This window comes from Oryx dammah, unplaced genomic scaffold, assembly GCF_014754425.2.
Source record: "Oryx dammah isolate SB20612 unplaced genomic scaffold, SCBI_Odam_1.1 HiC_scaffold_24, whole genome shotgun sequence".
NCBI lineage: Eukaryota > Metazoa > Chordata > Mammalia > Artiodactyla > Bovidae > Oryx > Oryx dammah.
In genome coordinates this window covers 74,693,582-74,716,245 of record NW_024070208.1, presented here as the reverse complement: position 1 = coordinate 74,716,245, position 22,664 = coordinate 74,693,582, and the positions used below count along the sequence as shown (strand labels likewise).

General features: G+C 45.1%; 1 protein-coding gene across 4 annotated transcripts in view; it reads right to left on the bottom strand.

The window, feature by feature from the left end:
• Nucleotides 1–12,799, bottom strand: part of CLYBL (citramalyl-CoA lyase) — a 238,173-nt gene extending 225,374 nt beyond the window's left edge. For 3 of the 4 annotated variants that reach the window (XR_005725743.1, XM_040267404.1, XM_040267405.1), the window contains exon 1: nt 12,683–12,785. Coding sequence is in view for 3 of the 4 variants with exons in the window: in XM_040267404.1 (XP_040123338.1) it covers nt 12,683–12,756 (74 nt within the window). In the remaining variant the exon portion in view is untranslated. Of the gene's footprint in view, nt 1–12,682 lie in introns of all 4 variants that reach the window. The other variant, XM_040267403.1, reaches the window with a different exon arrangement.
• Nucleotides 12,800–22,664: the final 9,865 nt, after the last annotated feature.

Here is a 22,664-nt window from a genome sequence, read left to right as displayed (position 1 = left end):
GGCGGCACGTAACATGGGAGGTGAGGAGGGTGGTGAGGCAGGCAATAAGTCACAAAGCTACTCCATGAGCTCAAACCTGAAGCGAGGAGAGCGGATGTGGCAAGCAGAATAATGGCCCCCAAAGATATCCCTGGCCTAACCCCTGGAGCCCAGGAATGTGGCAGGTTACATGGCCAAGTGGAATTAAGGTTGCTAATCAGATGACCCTGAGACGGGGAGATTAGCCTGGATCATCCAGTAGGCTCAGCATAAACACAAACATCCCTGTAAGTGGAAGGATGAGGCAGAGGCAAGAGAACCAGAGAAATGGCAGCCTGAGAAGAATTTGACCCATGGCTGCTGGCTCTTGACAGAGGAAGGGGCCACGACCCAAAGTATCTGGGCAGCGCTAGAAGCCGGAGGAGCAAACGGACCTTCCCCTCAGACCTCCACAAAGGGGTGCAGCTCCGCTGACACCTTGGTTTCAGCCCACTGGAACCCACTGCAGACTCCTGACTTCCAGAAATGTAAAGTAAAAATTCTGTACTGTTTTAAGCCACCAAGTTTGTGATAATGTTACAGCAATAGGAAACTAACACAGTGGGGAAGAGTTGGCAGCTGAAGAAGAGAATCAACAGGCCTGGCAACAGACAGGGCATGGGTGGGAGGAGAGATGAGGGTGCCCCAGACGACGGGGAGTCGGGCCCGAGATGCCCTTAACGAAGGGACAGAGGGGCGAGTGCCGTCAGAGGGGCTGCGTTGCAGAGGGAAGAGGCAGAGGGCTGCTGCCTCAGAGTCTGGGGAAGGGTGACTTCGAGGAGGAAGTGGCATCTGTGACGGTCCTGAGATGAGAGGCAGGAGGAAGAATGTGAGCAAATCGGAGAGGGGACAGGGCCGGGCGGGTGTGGAGAAGGTGAGAGTTCTGGCCGAATGGCCCAAGGGGATGGGAGGAACACTGGCAAGGTGAGTGAGGGATGAGGGGGCCTGTGCCGCCATCCCGAGGGGTCCAGGCAGCAGACTGATGGAGGGCATCAGGGAATTGATGCCATCTGGGGAGGCGGGTAGGAGGACTGGAGGCCACCTGTAGGAAGCTAGGCAAGAAGTGGGTACGCGACTTTGAGTGTGGGGCTGCTGAGAGTAAGGCTTCTCCCCACTCTCAGGCATGTGTCCAGGCCCCTGGTGAATCCAGACTGTTCTACAGCACAGGAGAGACTGATTACCCAAACTCACAGGCTGGACCTTTGTCCAGAGGATGGGGGAGGGGGGAGGGACACCTCAAGCCTCTCTGATGCCCACACTTGCTTCCCTGGCAGAGGAAAGATTCTCTTTGCCGGCCGGCTCTTGCAGGTAGGACGTTTGTTAAAATGTGCAACGCTCTGGTGGGGCGACACGCCATGTTTGCACACTCTGGTTTTGTCAGTCTCTGAGCATCACTGGGCTTCCCTGGTGGCTCAGATGGTAAAGAATCTGCCTGCAGTGCAGGAGACCTGGGCTGCATCCCTCGGTTGGAAAGATCCCCTAGAGAAGGGAATGGCAACCCATCCCAGTATTCTTGCCTGGAGAATCCCATGGACAGGAGAGGCTTGTGGGCTACAGTCCATGGGGTCACCAAGAGGCAAACACGACTGAAGGACCAGCACTTTCCCTTTCTGGGCATCACTAGGTGAACAGCTGACTATGAGAACTAAGAACACTGTGCTTCGAGCACTGGGGCATTTGTGGGGCAGAAGGAAACTCGAGGGGGATGGGATGAAAGCAGAAATCACATCTTTACTTTTCCGAGTCATTCTTGCAGATAACACTAATTTAAGACACATGCCTCTTCTTACTCCTGAGTTCTTCTAGGCTCTGTATTCCCACTATACCCCAATTACTTCAGAATCACAGCCCCTCTGTACTGCGGCAGTCAGCAGTCACTTGATTGAGGGCTTGGACAGAGCGCCTGCCAGAGGTCCCTACTGCAGAGAGAGAGGGAGAAACGGTGAAAACACCTCCTGACACCTGAGACCTAAAGCATGAGGATGAATAACGCATGAACAAACATCTCCCAAGATGGCAGGAGGGAAGGGTACAAATCAACCGATCCAGGCTGTGCCCCTAAATTTAGGGGAAGCAGAGCTTTTATTATCCTCAATCTCTGGTCAAATTGAACTCAAATGGACCAAAATAACCCATAGCTCAAAAAAGCCATGTATTTCATATTTCTGAATTCTCCAAAGTCCTCTTGCTTGAGGTCAATAATTCCTTCCTAGATTACGGAATGTCAGTAGGCAGGAGGCGTCTAGTCCACCCTCTTTGTTTTAACCGTGAGGAAATAAGGATCAGTTTAGACAAGGGCCTTGAACGAGGTCAAGGGCTAACAGCAGGGTCAGCGATGGACTGGAACCCTAGAGGATCTATCCAGGGTCTTCCTGCTCATAACAGAGTTAGAAATCTGATCTTGTAAACTGCTTTTTCTTTTTTGACTTGTAAGAAAACCCTGAATAGCATCAATAAGAGATATTAGACCAACTCCAATTTTTAGGAGCTTGAATACTTTCTCCTTTAATCTGAACTATTTCTTGAAGGCAGAAATCACCCAAGGGTGACCTGTGACTCACTGGTACAATTTAAAGATGTTATCATTGTTTCAAAGAAACCCACTTTATACTCAAACCCTTAACACCCGGCTTCCGAGCTCTGTCTAAAACAGGCACTAACAATTGCCAAAGGGTGGCAGTAGCTCAAAGGTCTACTGATGGATTCACAGATAAACAAAATGTGGTATAGACACATAATGAGATATTATCCAGCCTTAAAAAGAAAGGAAATTCTGATTCCCCATAATATGCATGAACCTTCAGGACATTATGCTAAGTGAAATAATCCAGATGGAAAAGACAAACACTGCCTGCTTCCACTCACAGGAGAATACAGAATAGCCATTTGTAAGACAGAGAGACTAGCAGTTAAGGGGACTGGGGGTAGGGGGATGGTGAGTCACTGTTCAATGGGTACAGGGTTTCAGTCTCGGATTTGGAAAAGGTTCTGGAGACGGATGGTGGTGAAGATTGTAATAAATAAAAATAAAAAAGGTGACTGTATTTAATGCCACTGAACTGTACACTTTAAAGTGCTTAAAATGGTAAATTTATGTTATGTGTATTTTTACCACAATAAAAAAGGCACTAATCTCCAGATGCAGTATCTTTCATCCAGCAAATCTCTATTGGGCATTTACTGTGGGCCAGGTACTGCTTCAGGGCCAAGGTACAGAGAGCAGCGGGATAAACAGACCAAGCCCACGTTCTCAGGACACGGAGGCTGGGGGCGGGGCAGACAACCTACAAGCAGATGAACACACAGAACGGCGGGTGGAAGCTCGTGCAGCGGAGAAAAGGCACTAAAGGGGTGAGACGAGGGAGTGTAGCGGGTGAGGCTGCGCTTCGTTGGGAAATACCCCTCCGACGGGTGACGTCTAAGCAGACTTAAAGGGAAAGAGTGCTGCGGGCTGACCCACGACCCCGAGAAGCTGGAAGGGGCAAGAGGAGGGAGGGGGCAATAAAGAAGCCCAGAGCTACTTCTTAAATGTCTCATAAACTGTCATATCCATGGGGTCGCAAAGAGTCGGACACGACTGAGCGACTGAACGGAATTGAAATTGTCAAAGGGACCGTTTAGAGGTCAGTATAGAAAGAAATACGCCTTCTACATCTATGTGTCTCATCCACCTTAAAATGAACAGGAAAACCAATTCCCCTATCTTTTACTAAGATGCATGCCTCTCAGGAGACAACTTACATCGTTCATTGTTAGAGCGCCCTCCAGTGTCTCCGTATGAAAACAGCACCGGGCACGGATTATTTTTTTTCCCTCCTAAATTTTGGTATTTGGCCAAAAAGTAAAGTGGGCATATCATCCTGCTCACAAAGAATCCTGTGAGATTAAGTAAGACAGGTCAAGTGGAAGTGCTTTAAAATAAGCCTGCGCTACTTGTAAGGTTGTGCAACATATACATATGTATGCAATGATGTAAAATGACTATATAAACTTTTAGAAGGTTCATGTTTTAAAATGCACTTTTTTTTTTTTTTTTTTTTTTTTTAGCAAAGTACAACTTTCAGCTAAAAGGCAAACACAATCTACCACTAAATTTTAACGCTAATTTTACTAGGGGTGGCAAGTGCTCTCTTTACAATTTTTCAGTATTTTGGGGTTTAAATATCAATATTTGAAGAGACCTGCATATACTTACAAAGAATTTTGGTCACTATGCTTTCTTGGTCAGAAATACAGCATGGAGTAAATGATGGTTACATTTTACATTTCGGAGTATAAACTTTAGGAACTTTTACTTTGCATTTATGTATATAGCTTGTATATTATATACAATCCCATACAAAGTTTGTCAGAAAGATTTAAATCATATTATATGTATAGTTTTATAACCTCTTTTTGGCACTTATCAATTTACTGTGGGAAATTTTTTATGTTAAAAAAAAGAATACGGCATGGGGAAACAGTTCAGACAGACTTGTTCACATCAAGCAGCCTATTAAAATGGAATCCTTACTTTCTCATGGAAATTGGTTTTGGTTCCTTTATTATGGAATCAAGCACTTTTGTCAGTCTCAAAGCCTTAGAGGAAGACGTTACATGCAGTGTAGTTCTGAAAAGAACTAGAAGTTTAACTACGTGGCTGTTTACAGAAACACTTGTAGGCTGGGTCAGTGTGACGCTGAGGCCACAGAGGGAAAAGCCACCAGTGGTTACAGTCAGGAGACGGGGCTCTCTCTAAACCTGGCACCGCTAGCTGTCTGACCAGCAGGAAAGACAGTCTCTGCTTATTTTACTGTGCATGAGTCTACTGATGCCAAGGAAAACGTGCAAGTAGGCCTCCAAAAGACATACTGCAATCCAGGTATATCCAGAACCATTTCTGGAGGGCAATCTGACAACAAGCATCAAAAGGCTTAAGATGTCCGCACTCTTTCACCCAGCAAGTTCACACATAGAAGATCACCTCCAAGAACTTAAGTAAGGGTAGCCACAGAGACCTGAATATAGGGACATTTATCTGGGCATAAGAAAAAAAAAAACTTGGAAATACACACAATAAACAACTGCGGCTATACACAGAGAAATATATATGTGATGGCTGTGGAACAACAGTAAACACCAGTGCTCGAAGATTAGCGTGTGTGCTCGGTCATGTCTGACTCTTTGCCATCCCATGGACTGGAGTCTACTGGGCTGTTCTGTCCATGAAATCTTCCAGGCAAGAATACTGGGGTAGGTTGCCATTTCCTAAACTTTAACCAAAACATAAAATGAAAGCAACTAAATAAAAAGTCATCTGAAATCTGGCTTATAATTGAAAAAGGAAGGAAAGGAGGGAGGAAGGAACGGAAAATGAGACAAAGAAGGGAAGGAAAAAAAAAGGAAGGAAGCAGGACTTCCCTAGTGGTCCAGTGGTTAAGAATTCACTTTGCAATGCAGGGGACACGGGTTCGATTCCTGGTTGGGGAACTACGATCCTACATGCTGTGGAGCAACTAGGCGCACACACCACAACTAGAGAATCCTTGCACCGCAAAGAAAAATCCTGCGCAGCAACTAATGCAGCCAGATAAAGAAAGAAGGAAGAAAGGAATGTCAATTCTGGGACCCACTTATTGTCTCTATCATTCAAATGAGTTATTTAATTGATAAGGTATCTTCAAGTAACAACATGAAATAAATTAAAACTTTTATAAATTATAATGGATTTAAATGTACACCCAAGTGACCTATATGAAAACACAAATACTATTTCTTTGGAATTTTCTTTATTGATTAGTAAAGTTTTAAACTTAACCTGTCAAGATCATGAGCAATGCACAGAGGAATAAATAAGAAACATGTAACAACAGAACACAGCCCAGCTGCATTCAGAGGCAAGAAAGCATTTGTTTTTACAACTAACAACTCTTCCATTCTTAAGAATGTTCATCAAGCCCACCAACAGCCACGCCCCAAGGAGCCCAACTTTCTTCTCCCTGTCTTCCTGACATCTCAGCCACATGCACCTGTGCGCTTCCCCACAGGGAATCAGGCATGTAGAAAATGGCAGCTCCTACAGAGCGGCCTCTGCAACACTTAGTTAAGGAAACTGTGACCAGAGGCTGTTTTCAGAAATTACATCCATCAGACCTTGGCTGTTGCAAAGCCATCGCTGGAGAAAATAACCACTTCAGGAAAAGTGCCGATGCTCAGCAGTGTCAGCCTCCCCAGACGCTACCTCACTGACCGTGTGACGCTCACCAACACCCGAGCATACGCACTCACCTCTCAGACTCGGATGTGACCAGAGAATACCCATCCTCAGTGCCCCATTATGGAGTATTTCTAGAACAATACTTATGCCATAAGAAGTGCTGATGCCACTCAAACATTCCACGAAGCAGGGGTGCTCAGGAGAGTTCCCTGAGAGGACAGACTTTGATGGCTACAGTTATTCCAAGTAGAATAAAGAAAAGCGCATGTTATGAAACTGTCCTCCAAGACTTTCTGGATCCATGGGGCCCGGAAGTGAGCAGGTGAAGGTTTTTCCATTCCCGTTCCCGTTCCCGCCTTTCCTCCCTACCCTCAGCCTCTCCCTTGGCCAACCCAGTGACCTTCCTCTCAGGATTCTAGCCCACAGCAAAACTCTATAGCAAATGTACAAACGGTACAATGGGAGTGGAAGCCCTACACAGCTGGAATGGGTCCACCAGCGAAGCTTATGCTAATCTGCAGACTTGGCACAGCCTTGCTGGCGCACAGCCCCTGGCTGGGAATCTCCCTCCAGCGACATCTGCTCCAGGAGGCACCACCCACGTGCCTGTGCATCTCCCAGCACAGGCCGAGCTGCCGCTTTCAGCTCTCGCTCGCCAGCTTGGTTACTGCCCACTAGTTCTGACTCTGGTTTTACCACATTTTCCACCAACTCCTCTGTCCAGGCCACGGGCATGTGCCCTGCCTCCAGGCTTCACCTGGTCTATCTACCCCCTTATGGTATTTCCTATTTCCTCAGAGTCTCTCACCTCTTCTCTGCAGCCCTACTCCTAGCAGAGGCTCTTTTTCCTCAAAAAAAAGCATTCCAAATACTCTTTGCCATCCCATTCTTTTAGTTGCTTAGTCATGTCTGACTCTTTGTGACCCAATGACCGTAGTCCTCCCATCTCATTCTTTTAGGAGGCCCTTCTAGAAGGCTCTAGGTCCAATTCTTGGACCTCTGGTCTACCATCTTAGATCATCTTTACTCCATCCTTCAGCCCTTCCTTTCTCTATCTCTACGGTAAATAACCATCCTTCTTTGCCTGAAACAGAGGAGCTTCCTGGAATGTGGGACCTTCAACGATAAAACCAGGACAGTAGTCCTAGGCAAGTTGGGACAGTTGTTCCCTCTATCTCCCTGAACTAAAGTTTCTTTCTGCCTCATAACCCAAAACATCATTTTTTGTTTACAGCATCCCATTTAGCTTCTCACTATGCATTTGGGCAACTAAAGTCAATTTCTAATGATGCCAACAAATATTTAAAAATACCTAACACTTCGCACTGAGCTTTTAATATCAAGTGACAAAGTACACATACTCTTAGAATTCTGAGTTCTTTTCAAAATGCTCACTCAAAAGTTTGTTCTTTTTAACCCTGGCCTCCTTTTTACCATTCTTTCTATAAAGGTTTTTCCCCTTGCTCACTCACTGCTTTCATTCTTGTATGCCCTACAGTTTCTCCCCTCTGCACTCTTCTTCTCCCATCTCCATCCTCCATTCGAGTGGTTATTAAAAGATCAAATTAAACCCAAGGTAAGCTGAAGACAGAAAATAATAAATATTGGAACAGAAACCAATGAAATTGAAAACAGAAAATAGAGAAAAATCAATAAAACCAAAAACAGTTCTTTAAAAAGATCAATAAACTGAAAACTCTAGCCAGACTGATCAAGCAAAAAGCAGAGAAAAAAGGACTACAAATATCAGGCAGAGAGAGCAAGTCACTACTGACAATATGAACATGAAAAGGATGATAGGGCTGGAGGCAGGAGTGAGGGTTAGTTGCAAAAGGGCTCAGGAGAACTTGGGGGATGGTAGAAATTCGGGGGTGACCTAAAACTGGCCCATGGGGATGGGCTGCACAATTCTGTATTCAAGAATTGTTGCATACAATACTCTTACCAGCTGCTTTAGCTATTATCAAGGTTCTGGGACATTCTAAGCTTGATTTTCTGGAAGCTAGAGTGTACCACCTTGCTGATAATAATTCAAGGAATGCTGCCCTTAAAGGAACCAACAGCAGCCAAACTTCTGTTATGATCCAAAGGGATATTTCCACAAATGATCATTTAGAAAAATTGGCTAGAGAAGCCCAACAACTGGCCTCAGAAAAAGGAAAACAAATCCAGAAATTACATAACTGTTGGTTTGATAAAAAGAGAAAGCTCTGGTTTGGGCAAAACAACAACCCAGTCCTACCAAGACGCTAAAATTCCCACTCCTCACCCCCATACCTGCATTAAACCACTGGTCTACCGACAAACGATGGAGAAGGGAACGGCAACCCACTCCAGTATTGTTGCCTGGAGAACTCCAGGGACACCGGAGCCTGGTAGGCTGCAGTCCGTGCGGTGGCAAAGAGTTGAACACGACTGAGCGACTACACAACAACAACTGACAGGTGACAGCCCTCGTGCATCAGTGCTGGTGGGGAAATTAACAAGGCCACAAACGGTGTCTGCCTCACCTGTTACACAGTCCAAAGTACAATCCAGGGAAGCCATTCTTATTGCTCCCAGGTATCTTAACCTGTTTAATGAACCATCTGAGGTCTGGCACATGAATTTTATACATTTACTCCATCTAGTGGATATAAATGTGTTTCACTCACGGCCTGTATGTTTCCCACTGAACCAAAGGCTTCCCCTGCAGAACTTCTCTCAAACTTCATAGTCATTGAGGAATCCATGTTTACTGGCCAGGCACTTCAACAAGTATGTGCTGTCTGTTTGGTTTTACAGCACTTTCATTGTACTTGCCGCCCTCGATCATCTTGTTTAGTTAAACACACCAACATCATTATTATGACTCAATTGGCAAAATGTGTAGAGACGCTCCAACTATTTTGGCCAAAAGCATTCCAATGATATTTCTAAATCTCAGATCCACTCCTTTGGAACTCATAAACTCACAACCTTTGGAACAGTCACAGAATGTCCAATACACTTGACTCCTGCTTCTTTTGACCCATAGCCGATAAAAGCAGAGATACTCCAATATTGCAAAGGCCTAACTGGTGCTGTTAAAAGTAACCATGTTTTGGTAGAGCAATCTTTTCACAGTGTGCCCTCAGGAAATGAAGACCTTAAGCATCACACGCTGATTGCAACCTGGAGATTTCATCTTTTGAAAAAGACACCTCCAGAACTCTCTTCAATCTCACTGGAAAGGCCCCTATCAGACACTGCTAACCAACCACTGTGCCATCAAACTCCAAGGAACAGACTCCTGGATTCACGTGACACCCCTGAATAAAGTGCGAAGTCTGACTGGAACTGCGTGTCATCTGGGGACCTGAAAGCAAAGATTTTCCAGGGTTGAAGAAGATAACAACTGATGAGACAGCTTTCTATATACATACAATACGAAAAAACAATCATATCATAAAAAAGAAGAAAAGGGAACTATATAGATATAATATTTCTCTATTGTCTGGAGTTAAGTCAGTATAAATCAAAAGTAGATTCTGGTAAGATATATACGGTAATATACAAACAATGAAATACTATCCAGCCATAGGAAGGAATAGAGTTCTAATACACGCTACATATCATGAAGACTCTTGAATTACGTTAAGTGAAATAAGCCAGAAATGAGATGACAAATATTGTGTGACTCCACTTATATGAAATACCTAAAAGAGGCAAATTTAGAGAGACATAAAGTAGATTAGAGAATACCAGGTGCTGGGGAACGAGGAGTTACTGTTAATAGGTACAGAGTTTCTGTTTGGAGTGATGAAAAAACTGGGGGGATGATGATGTCTGCAAAGCACTGTGAATATGATAATGCCACTAATCTGTACACCCAAAATAGTTAAGATGGCAAAGCTTGTTATACATATTTTACCACAATTTTTTAAAGAGGCATATAGTAAGCCTGAGGGCAACCACTAAAAAAATAGTGAAAAAAATCATTAAAGAAATAAAAAATATCATGTAAGAAAATATTCACTTAATGCAAAAGAAAGCAACAGTAAAAGAATATAAAAAGAGATGAAACATATAGAAACCAATACCAAATAAATATGTTACAAGAAAGGAAAACTACAGACTAATGTCACTCATGAATATAGATGTAAAACCCTCAAAAAATATTCACAAATCAAATCCAACAATGCATACATAAAAAGAACTGTAGGCCATGACCAAGTAGGATTTATTCCAGGTATACAAGGCTAGCCCAATATTCAGAAATCACTTAATATAATCTGCTACATCAACAGGCTAAAGAGAATCTTACTGTTTTACGAATGTATGAAATCACCTCACTGGAGGGGCTGGGGAGAAAAGGTGCTAACCCAAGTAACTGGAAATAAGTGGAATCTCTACAACTAAAGGGAAAGGAACTGTACCTAAGCTCCGGACTTTTAAAGTCTTTTCCCGTGAAGTATGGTCTAACAAGTCAGACACTGCTACCTGTACACTGAAATTGAATAACTAAGTGACTGGATAGTGGATGGTGGGAGCCAGATCTCTCACTGTTGGGGTGAAAATTTACAAACAAGCCAGGTGAGGAGCCTAGAATGATCCATGTGGTAATGGATTAGAATATAATATGAACTCACCTTTAGCTTAATATAGATGCAGATGGTTACATGAGAAATATTTCTAGATCTGTACATATGCATGGATTACTATTTACACAAATTTACACAATTTACAGAAATTTACACAAATTTCTTTGCTCTGCCAGCTGAGAGGATTTAAAAGACATTCCTAGCTGTGGGCAGTTATGTGCCCCCAATGAGGGCAGGGTATTTCTGTAAATTGGTCGGTAGCAGCAGAGAGCTGCTGGGCTGGAGAAAGGAAAGGCAGGGAAGCACCAGGGACACCTCTGCAACAGAGGGGAACGCTGGAGGGTCGGGAAGAGGGCTCAATAACTGCCTATCAGCAACGCTGCTGATGCTCTAAAAACAAGAGAAAAGCCACCAGAAGCCAGTCCACTGGCTTGAAGCGGAAGTGCTCAACAACTGGGATAGAAAGTAAGACCCCTGCAGGCAGACTTTTTTAAGTTGACCTTGGGCACATTTACTTTTCCCATCCCCGTGTGTTCTGAAGGCGCCAGGACCCACAGAATTTAACCTGGGAAGGGGTCTGCATGAAAGCCTGCTGCCACAGCCTTGGTGGGGTGTCTAAGAGTGCTGAGAACAGGCCAGCGTGCTAAGAGGAACGAAGTGCATTATGAGCTTGGCCCCAGGAGCCTTAGAAGTCAGTGACCGGGTGTGGTCACTGGACCCATTGTTGAAGAGGCCACAGAAGCTGGCCCCTTCATAGGCCAGAAAAGGACTTTCTGGAAGGGTCTGAGTACACCCTTTCAGGGGCTCCTCTGGCTTCACTGTTGACCCCAGAACCCAGAGGCATTACCAGGCCAGGATCTAGGAAATGGGGAGGTGGGATGCACAAGCCAGGTGGCTCCTGGCATGGAACACCAGTGAGTCAGGAAGTGCGGAGCAAGCAGACGAAACCAAGTTCCAGAGCAGGAGCCTCTGATTTGGTTTTTGAACCCAACTCTGCCATTCTCTGCTTTGAGTGTCAGTCAGCCTCTGCGAGCCTTGGTTTCCTCATCTTTATTAATGAGTCACCCAGCTTCTTTCCATGGTGATCAGGAAACAGAATGAGGGAATATATATGTGCATGTGGTTGGCAAACAAGCAAATCTCAACCAGCGGTTCTCAAAGCGTCATCTGAGGACACCTGGGGTGAGGAGGCGGCACCCTGAGACCCTGTGAAAGGGTCTTCGAGGTCTTCCCTTTTCCAACTGACTTGTGCATGAGCCTGGAAATTTCTAGGTAAACGTTCTCCAAGACAGGTGATATGCGACTCCAACTGTCCTTAATTAAACTGAAGACATTTTTAAAAATATAAAACCACGCCACTTTTCTTTTTTTAAAATATTTTTCATTAAAGATGCAATCTGCGTTCAATTTAAATGGATTTGTGATTGTAAAATGACGAAACTTTAAAATAAAAAAAAATCAACAGATATAAGCAAAAACTCTTCGAGGTCTTCAATAATTTCTCAGCGAGTAAAGGGGTCCTGAGACCAAACAGTTTGGGAACCGCTGCGTGAACAAACAGGTAGAGGCGAGCCGCCTCCCGGCCCTACGTTCCTGGCTTCCCTGTGTGGGGCCGCGAGTTTTGTTTTCTGGGTTTGAGAGGTCGAACGTTTGTACCCATTTTCCAGACTCAGGCTGCGGCCCTCCCGCACTGAGGCGCCGACACTGCGGGCGGTGGGGGCGACCCCCGCGGGGCGTTGCCGACCTTGGCAAAGGTCGAGCACGCGCGCTCGGGAGGTTCTCGGCGCTCGCGGCCCGCGGGGCTTCCCGCCAGGGGCCGAGGAGGCCGCGCCTGCGCAGCGCCGAGCCGAATGCCGACCCACAGCGAGCACGGGCGAGCGGCGGGGGACTGGGGACCTGCACTCACAGCCTAGGCAGCGCCGCCGCCGCCGCCGCCGCCGTCGCTCCTCGCGCCGCCCTCCTCAGCAAACGCTGCGCCATCTTCCCGACGCGCGCGCCCCGCCCCCGCCCTGTCCGTCGCCACTTCGTCCCGCCCCTCTCCACGCCCCGCCCACTCCCCGCAAGCCACGCCCCCGCGCTCTGAGCTGCCCCCTCGGGCTGTCAGAGCTTCCAGGCTGAGTTCAGTTCGGTCTAATCGCTCAGTCGCGTCCGACTGTTTGCGACCCCATGGACTGCAGCACGCCAGACCTCCCTGTCCATTACCAGCTCCCGGAACTTCCTCAAACTCATGTGCATTGAGTCGGTGATGCCATCCAACCATCCTGTCCTCTGTCGTCCCTTCTCCCGCCTTCAATCTTTCCCAGCATCAGGGTCTTTTCAAATGAGTCAGTTCTTCGCATCAGGGGGCCAAAGTATTGGAGCTTCAGCTTCAGCATCAGTCCTTCCAATGAATATTCAGGACTGATTTCCTTTAGGAGGGACTGGTTGGATCTCCTTGCAGTCCAAGGGACTCTCAAGAGTCTTCCCTTGGTCTTCCCTTGTGGCTCGGCTGGTAAAGAATCCGCCTGCAATGTGGGAGACCTGGGTTCAATCCCTGGGTTGGAAAGATCCCCTGGAGGAGGGAAAGGCTACCCACTCCAGTATTCTGGCCTGGGGAATTCCATGAACTATATAGAGTCTGACACGACTGAGCGACTTTCACTTCACTTCACTTCAGGTTGGATACTAACAGATTCCAGGCTGAAACGCAAAGCAAAGTCTAAAGGAGGGGTGAGGGGTTCCTTCTTGAGCGGGTCTTTAGGTGATTGAATCCAACCCTGCCCACGCTTCTGGGTTTTTAGGGTGGCTTTTGAGAGACCTTGCATATTCCCAGCCCAACATACCCAAATTTTCAAGGGATTTCTTTGTTGGTTTTGTTTAAATATTACCTAACAAAGTTTGTGAGCCTCACCTTGTGCGTGCCTCGGTTAACAGTTAATCCTTTATGGGGCATTTATGCCTGTAATAGGGTCAGAATAGCTACTGCCGGCAGTTTTCTGGGCCAGGGAAATGCTTGTTGAAGACGCTGGACAGCACACACCACCCTTCACTCTGACTCCTTCCTGCCAGATAGGAAATACAACTCTAGCTTCACAGTCAGGAGAATACGAAGGTATTGAACGGCTTACCAGCTGTGTGACTTTGGGCAAATTACTTAACCTCTCCCTGCTTCAGTTTCCTCCTGTAAAAAGGAAATACAAATAGTACTCACCTCATAGGGTAATTATAAGGTATTATAAGGATATGTTGCATTAATGTATATAAAGAGCTTAAGCTGAACCTCTTCTGGCTCAGAGCACATGCTCAGTAATGTTAACTACTTATTATTATTGTCATCACACCAATTCCTTTCTTAACACTTCTTAGTGACATCTGATGAGAAGTGTTAAAAAACAAATGAAGACCCACCTTGAAAATTCTGAGTAGACAAAGAAAGTTTCATTGTACAATCAAAGCCTAATTTGACTTATTTTGCAAGACAACTTGACCTAGGTTATTTCTTGCTTATGCCTCTGGAAATCACAAGCAAAACTTGAACTACTTCCCAAGGTTGATATGAGGTAACCGCTGCTCAATTCCTTATCATTGAAGAAAAGCCGAATACCATAAATATCATAACTAATCACTGTGAAGAATAAACAGTCACTACTTTCTCACTAAATGAGCTGCTTGGTCTCATTCCATGCTTTGGTTTGAGTGTTTCCAGTTTGCAAGACGTCTTTTCGGTCTGTCCACAATAAACTTTCACCAATTACTACCTCGGGCATCCGTTGGTTTTACTTCTGTTACTTATCAACTTTTGACAGCGTTTAGAATAAAACCCCAGTTCTTCACCGTGACTCTGAAGCCCGTACTCTAATTTGGCCCCTGCCTGTCTCTTCAACCTCGTCTCAGCCCCACCTATCTTCTTTCTGTGGGTTTTTTTGGGAGGAGGGATTTGTTGGTTTTTTTTTTGGGGGGGGGGTCAAGCCCCACAGCATGTAGAGACCTAGTTCCCTGACCAGGGATGGAACCTGTATCCCCTGCTTTGGAAGCTTGCAGTCTTAACCACGGGACCACCAGGGAAGTTTTTTTGTTTTGTTTTGTTTTTTTAACATGATAAGCTCTCTCCCACTTCAGGGCACATGCTGTTTCTCATCCCCAGAACTTTTATGGCTAGACTGTCGCATACCCTACCTGCCACCTGCTCGAAGAGCCTGAGCCGACAACCCGCACTAAAGCACCCTCCTGGTCTGTTTCACTGGCACACCCGCCTGAGCGTCTCCATCACAGCCCGCATCACAGCGTTTCTTTACCAACTTGTGAATTTACTTTCTTACTCTTGCCCTTCCTCCCGTGGTTCTCAAGGTGGGAGGGAGTATGCCCATAGTCGGATGGGTCTGGGAGAGTGTGGTTCTCATTTAGAAAGTAGGGCTAGGGGATGCTTGGACTTTCCCACTCAGAGAAAGGCTGCTAGTGCTCTGCTCTAGAAACGCTGTCTATAGAAATAGAATGTGACCTCTTTAAGAGCAGGGATCCAGTGTATCTTGTCGTTGCTGTGTGCCCCCAGCGCGAGGCCCAGTGACTCGCCACCTGTGGGTATTTAATAAATGTCAGATGAAAATGTCCCTCTGGCCTCATTATAATTCTGAGAGCTGCCCCGTGTGTTGTTATCCTTACGAAAAATGCCCCGGGCCTTATGAACTTTTTAGGTAAAATACAACCTCCAGTGACTCTTTTGCTAACTGATTCCAATTTCTTTCAAATTCTGCTTGAAGAAATTATAGCTATGCCCATTCTAACCAGGACTACTGTGGTTTTATTGAACCTCTTGTGAGATTACTAACTTGTAGGTTTTAAGGATTGTTCCCCTGGTGGCTCAGATGGTAAAGCGTCTGCCTACAATGCAGGAGACCCAGGTTCGATTCCTGGGTCGGGAAGATCCCCTGGAGAAGGAAATGGCACCCCACTCCAGGACTCTTGCCTGGAAAATCCCATGGACTGAGGAGCCTGGTAGGCTACAGTCCATGGGGTCACTACGAGTCGGACACGACTGAGCAACTTCACTTCACTTCACTTCCTAATGTTGGTAGACTTTATTAACTTCATCTACCTAGTATACGGATTCCTGGAGGAAACTATTTTTCCAGATATAATAGAGAAAGGGATAGAGTTCTTTTCCTGGAGCTAGTCAAATCTGTCTTTACTCAAGCCTCCAAAACTGAAAGAAAATTGTGTTTGCTCCAAGGGCACTAAAAAAATGAAATTTAGCAGGTTGAATAATTCTGTGAGACCTTGTTGAGTTAAGCAATCTGGTAAGATAAGAAGGAAGGCTAACAGAAGCATCACAACTCCAGAGCACACTGGGCTTACGGGTGACAAGGGTGGGTACCAGAATAACCAATCAACGATGATCACTGTTGAAGCTGAGAAATGGGTACATGGGTGGGAGTGGGGTTTATTATGTGTTCCTCAATTTACATATGTTTAAAAATATTCTTAACAAAAAATTAAAAATCAATTCAAATAATGCCTTGCATAGAAAGATCCAGATGCAAATTTATCCAAAGCCAGTTAACCTCAGGGCCGCTGACTTGCACTGGTCCCCTCCAAGTGTCCACCAGGGCACAAGGGCATTTGTTTTTGTAAACTGTACCAAAGTAAGATATTTTAACTACCAATGGTTAAGACACTTTCTTCGTCTACTCCAACTGTACCTCTCTCAGATATAAGGCGTTGGAACGGCTGCATGTATTTTGGGAGTCCAGCTAAGGAAAAGCTGAGCTGGGACATATTTGGCTTAGATTTAATAGAATACGTTTGTGTGATTTGCAGTCACTTCCATGTTTAATTATGAGCAGTTCTGGTTTAAGAATGACTTTCAGGAATTCTGCTGCCCACTGTACTGACTTGTGTGCATAAAGATGCAAAGTTCAGAGGTCATATCCCAGTAAGAACGTGCCCCTTGGGCACCTGGCCCCCGCAGTGCGTGTGTAGTAAAAGAAAAACAGAATCTGGAGGGCATGGAGCCAGAGACCATCCGTGGAAAATTCTTCCAGTCACCAGAAATGTAAAATTGTCGAGAGAGGGTTTGGTCCTTTTCTCTATCTGGCCAATATGGAAGCTCTCTCCTGTGTGGAATATACTCTAATAGCATCGTGATGGCTTTCACAGCGTTGGCTCAGCTTGGCTGGGACTACTACTCCCAGAATTTCCTTGCCTGTGGGATACCAGGTTGGGGTTGTTCACAAGAGACATTCGCATGAGCTCTGGAAGGTGGAGGTGAAGCCCCAGGTCCTGTAGGCTCACCCTGTTGACATGGGGCAGTCAGTGTTTACTTCCTCTCTTTTGAGACTATCTACAGATTCCTGAGTGCTCACTGGAAGGACTGATGTTGAAGCTGAAGCTCCGATACTCTGGCCACCTGATGTGAAGAGCTGACTCATTTGAAAAGACCCTCATGCTGGGAAAGATTGAAGGTGGGAGGCAAAGGGGATGACAGAGGATGAGATGGCTGGATGGCATCACCGACTAAATGGACACGAGTTTGGGTGAACTCCAGAGTTGGTGATGGACAGGGAGGCCTGGCGTGCTGTGGTTCATGGGGTTCCAAAAAGGAGGACACCACTGAGCAACTGAACTGAACTGAACAGATCTCATGACTTTACCTTCAAATCCAACTCATTCTTTTCCAACTCAGACAAACATTTATTGACATGATTCCTGATCTCAAAGTTCAGGCACGAGCTACAACACGGATGGAGCTTGAGGACATTATGCTAAATGAAATAAGCCAGTCACAAAAGGACAGGTACTATACACGATTTCACTTATATGAAGTTTCCCAGAGTAGTCAAATTCATAGAGACAGAAAGAGAATGGGGGCTGCCAGGGCCTGGAGGGAAGGGAAATAGGGAGCTAGTGTCTGATGGGTACAGAGTTCAGAAAGATGAAGTCTTTCTGAAAGATGAACAGAGGTCTAGGGGTGGATGGTGATGGGTCCACAGCAGTGTGAGTGTACTTAACGCCAGTGAGCTGTACATGTAATACGGTTAAAATGGTGAATTTTATGAAGTTCATATTTTTCCAAATAAGAAAAAAGATTTCATTTACCTATTTTTAAAGTATAATTGACTTACAATGTTATATAGTTTCAGATGTATAACATAGTAATTCAATATTTTTATATATTACCTGCCATTTAAAGTCATTCATATCCATGAGTCTGTTTTCTTATAATCATTCATGTTTTGTTTTTTAGATTCCATATATAAGTGAAAACATCCAGTATTTACTTGTCTTTCCCTGACTTACTTCACAAAGCATAATACCCTCCAGTCCATCTATGTTTTTGCAAATAGCAGTTTTTAAATTCCTTTTTTGTAGCTGAGTAATATTCCATGGTATGTGTACACTATATCTTCTTTATCTGGTCATCTGTTAATGGACACTGAGGTTGGGTCCACTTCTTGGCTATTGTGAATAACGCCGCTATGAGCATCGGTGTGCACATATCTTTTCTAATTAGTGTTTCATTTTCTTTGGATAAATACCCAGGAGTGGAATAGTTGGATCATATGGTAGTTCTGTTTTTAATTCTTTAGAAAAACAAATGATTTTAAAAAGCAGCAAGAAAGGGGCAGCCAGGTAAGTGGGAAAAACAAGTGAGCTCTGAGTCTGCTGGTCCATGTGGGAAGGGGAATATGGAAATAGAAAGGATGCTGCAATTCCTTCTGTGTGAGAGGGGCAGGGAAACAAGGAGGCTCTGCAGAGAAGGGGTAAAACTGGACGACGTGGGGAGTGAGCCTGAGACGTTAGAGGAAGACCGGAGCAAGCAGAGAGGACTGCTCCAGACTGGAAACCACAGGAACGCCCAAGTCTCAAGCAAGGCTGCCCTCCAACATAAGGGTCTCCTGAATGCAAACAGGGTACATTGTTACCACTTGGTCTTTTTGTTTTTGTTCTGACAGCAGAGAATGCAGGATCCTAGGTCCCCTGACAAGGGATGGAACCCTGATTCCCTGCATTGGAAGGGCAGAGTCTTAACCACTGGACTGCCGGGGAAGTCCCACCACTTGGTCTTTTTTTTTTTTTGTCTCTTCAATCTACTCCACTTGGTCTTAATAATTGTCGTGAAACTCGAATAACTCTCACTGTTAATCTTTGAGGTACTGAATTTTTGTATTGGTTCAGCTACACTTTTGGAAAACAGTCACACCCCAGGAGATATTGAATAACAATAATAATCAACCATGGTTTACTGTAATCATTTCAAGCTTGAATAACTTAAATAACCACTTACAGCAGTGCCGATTAGGAAAATGAAGCTGCATTATTCCTTTGTTACAAACACCAAAGGCTCTTTATCATAATCCATTTTCCCCTTCCTTTGGGTGTCTGGCCCATGTAGGTTATTTTCACCAAAGTTGCATCTCAAAGGCTGGAGGCCAGTGTCACTGATTCAAGACTTCAGAATGTTGCACTTAGAAAGAAGCATATTAGAAGTTCTGTAGAATAATTTTTCAACAGTGGCATGGATAGAACTACACTCTGAAACCATCCAGGCCTCCCGCTGCTCTAATACAAAACCCTCCCAGCCTTACCTCCTGGCAGGCGCTGCCTTTGATAACGTGATGACTGTGTCTGGCTTTCTTGGGGAGAGAGGAGACTGTCTGTCAAATTTAGGCCAAATGCAAACGAACTAAAGACCACACTGTGGACTTTCTGAGCCTTAGCTTTCTCTTTATAAGGTGGGGGAAGTTAGACTTAGCTGACCTCTAAAATTCCTTCTGGCTCCCAAATACTGATTGTATAAGATTCTTTTCGAATCTCAGCCTCTGAAACTGTGCTGCAGCGCCCCCTAGTGTCTCAGGCAGATGGTTTCCCACCCCCCCACCCCCCCCTCGCCTCTCCAACCTCCCACACTCTCCCTCTGGGACTCTCAGGGGCCCTTCCCCTGATCCACTTCCTTTTTTCCAAAGCTCTTTGTTGTTGTTCAGTCTCATCCTAGGGGAAAAAGTGAAAGTGAAAGTCGCTCAGTCGTGTCCGACTCTTTGTCCATGAAATTCTCCAGGCCAGAACACTGGAGTGGGCTCTTCCCTTCTCCAGGGGATCTTCCCAACCCAGGGATCAAACCCAGGTCTCCCACATTGCAGGAGGATTCTATCAGAGAAGCCCTCATCCTCAGGGACTGGAATGCAAAAGTAGGAGGTCAAGAGATACCTGCATTAACAGGCAAGTTTGGCCTTGGAGTACAAAATTTAGCAGGGCAAAGGTTAACAGACTTTTACCAAAGCACTTCTAAATAACTAGATATTATTTGCGATGCTTCTGTTGAATGTAAGCCCTGTGAGAACAGAGATTTTTGCCTGTTTTGTTCACTGATGTATCCCAAGCCCCCGGAACACAGCCTGGCATCTGACAGACGTTTAGAATTAATTTGTCAAACTGGAAGTTTCAATCTTGAGGCATCCTCTGCCAAGATTTTTATCTTTTGCTTAATTTTCCCTGTTGCTTTTTTTTTTTTTTCAATTGGAGGATAATTGCTTTACAATATTGTGTTGGCTTCTGCCATACATCAAATTGAATCAGCCACAGGTACGCACATATCTCCTCCTTCCTGGACCCCCCCCCACCCAGCCTCTCACTCCATCCCACCCCTCCAGGGGGTCACAGGGCACTGGGTTGAACTCCCCTTGACACACAGCAAATTCCCACTGGCTATCTATTTTACACATGGTGATGTATATGTTTCCATACTATTCTCTCCATTCGTCCCACCCTCTCCTCCCCCCACCGTATCCACAAGTCTCCTCTCTGTGGCTGCTTCTCCATTAATGCCCTGCAAATAGCTTCATCAGTACCATCCCTCTAGATTCCCTACTCATGCATCAATATACATGTCTTTCTCTTTCCGACTTGCTTCACTCTGTATAACAGGTTCTGGGTTCACCCACCTCACAATGAATGCTGGAGAGGATGTGCAGATAAGGGAACCCCTGTCACTTTAATTCACTTTTTATATTAAGGATTATCTTAATATATAATTCTTAATATATATTATATAGAATATATAATTATCTTAATATGGAATTATCATAGTATATAATTATCTTAATATATATGCTGTTTCTTTTTTAATTTTGAAAAAATTTTTATATTTTGGACTCAACTCACAGCACACAAGTTCTTAGTTCCTTGATCAGAGATCAAACTCTTGCCTCATGCATTGGAAGCATGGAGTCTTAACCATCGGACCGCCAGGGAAGTCCCGTTTTTTTATTTTCTTAATTGCCTGTGCTGTGGGCTGCCTAATAGCCCCCACAATGTCTGCATGCTAATTTCCAGAACCTGTGAATATGTTACTTTGCAAATGTGATGAATTAAGGATCTTGAGATGGGGTGATTATTCTGGACTGTGTGGCTATGCCCAATGTAATCACATGGTCCTTGGGACAGAGAAGCAAGAGGGTCAGGGTCAGAACAACAAGATATGACATAGACTCAAGTTCAGAGGGATGAGGGGCCCAAGGCGAGGAATGCAGGCATCTTCCAGAGACTGGAGAAGGCGAGGAAACGGCTTCTCTTCTCCAGCTGCCAGGAGGAACATGGCTTTGCTGACGCCTCAGTTTTATCCCCATGAGAGCTATTTTGGACTTGTTATCTCCAGAACTGTAAGATAATAAAGCTGTACTGTTTTAAGGCACCAAGGTTGTGGTCATTTAGTACAGCAGCAGGAAGAAGCGAATACATCCAGTAAAAATAAAACCTGCCCAAGCACACTGCTTCATACAAACCAGCCAATTTCAAGCCCAAAGTGGCACAGTTGGTTCAGATGACCGCAAACATCTCTATCAGTGTCAGACAGAATCATCAAACTCTCGCTCTGGCCAGAACCTCCTTGACTGAAAGTTTCTAAAGAGAGCAGCTTCAGTACTTTTTCAAGCCAGAATTTTGGGATCTTTCCTCTGTATGTCATTTGAAAAGGATTCTCCACTCCTGAACTGTTTAAATTGAGACCCAAGGCACTTACCACTGCCTGAAGTCACATTATACACTTACTTGCTTATTGCCTGTCGTTACTGTCATTCATTTGCTGCCTTCCATTAGAATGTAAGCCCCGTGGGGGTGGAAACTGAGTTTACTTTGTTTGCCACTGTGTGTTCAATGCCTCAAATGATGCTGAGACCCAGTATATGCTAAATAAATGTTGAGTGAATAGCTGGGAAGTTGACTTGCTAAGGAGAGGTAAGAAATCCTTCAGCACCACTTTGTCCTACCTCTAAGAGAAGACAAATAGCAGTTCAAATGCAGCTGAAAATGATGAGATTCAAGGGGGGAGGGCAAATGCAGTGCGTGCTCAGTCATGACCAACTCTTTGGACCCCATGGACTGCAGCCCACCAGGCTCCTCTGTCCGTGAAATTTTTCAGGCAAGAATAGTGGAGTGGGTTGCCATCCCTTCCCTCCAGGACATCCTCCCGGCCCAGGGATCAAACCTGCGTCTCTTGTGTCTCCTGCATTAGCAGGTGGATTCCTTACCACTGAGCAACCTGGCCAGGTTGTTAGTTTTGAGTGATGAGAGGAAATGAAGGAGTCACGTAAGGATAAGAGTAAGAATGGAGGAGGCACGGAAGTTATAGCCAGGCTTTGAAATGACTCCTTGCCCGACTCGTCACAGATTACACATTTAGGAAATAAAGAGGACGTTTGATACCTATAAAAATGTACTACGTCCAGCAATCCCACTCCTGGCGTGGAATAGCTGGTTGCTGTTGTTCAGTCACTCAAGCATGTTTGACTTTTGGACTGCAATATGCCAGGCTTCCCTGTCCTTCACTATCTCCCTGAGTTTGCTCAAATTCATGTGCGTTGAGTCGGTGATGCCATCCAGCCATCTCATCCAGTCATCCCCTTCTCTTCCTGCCTTCA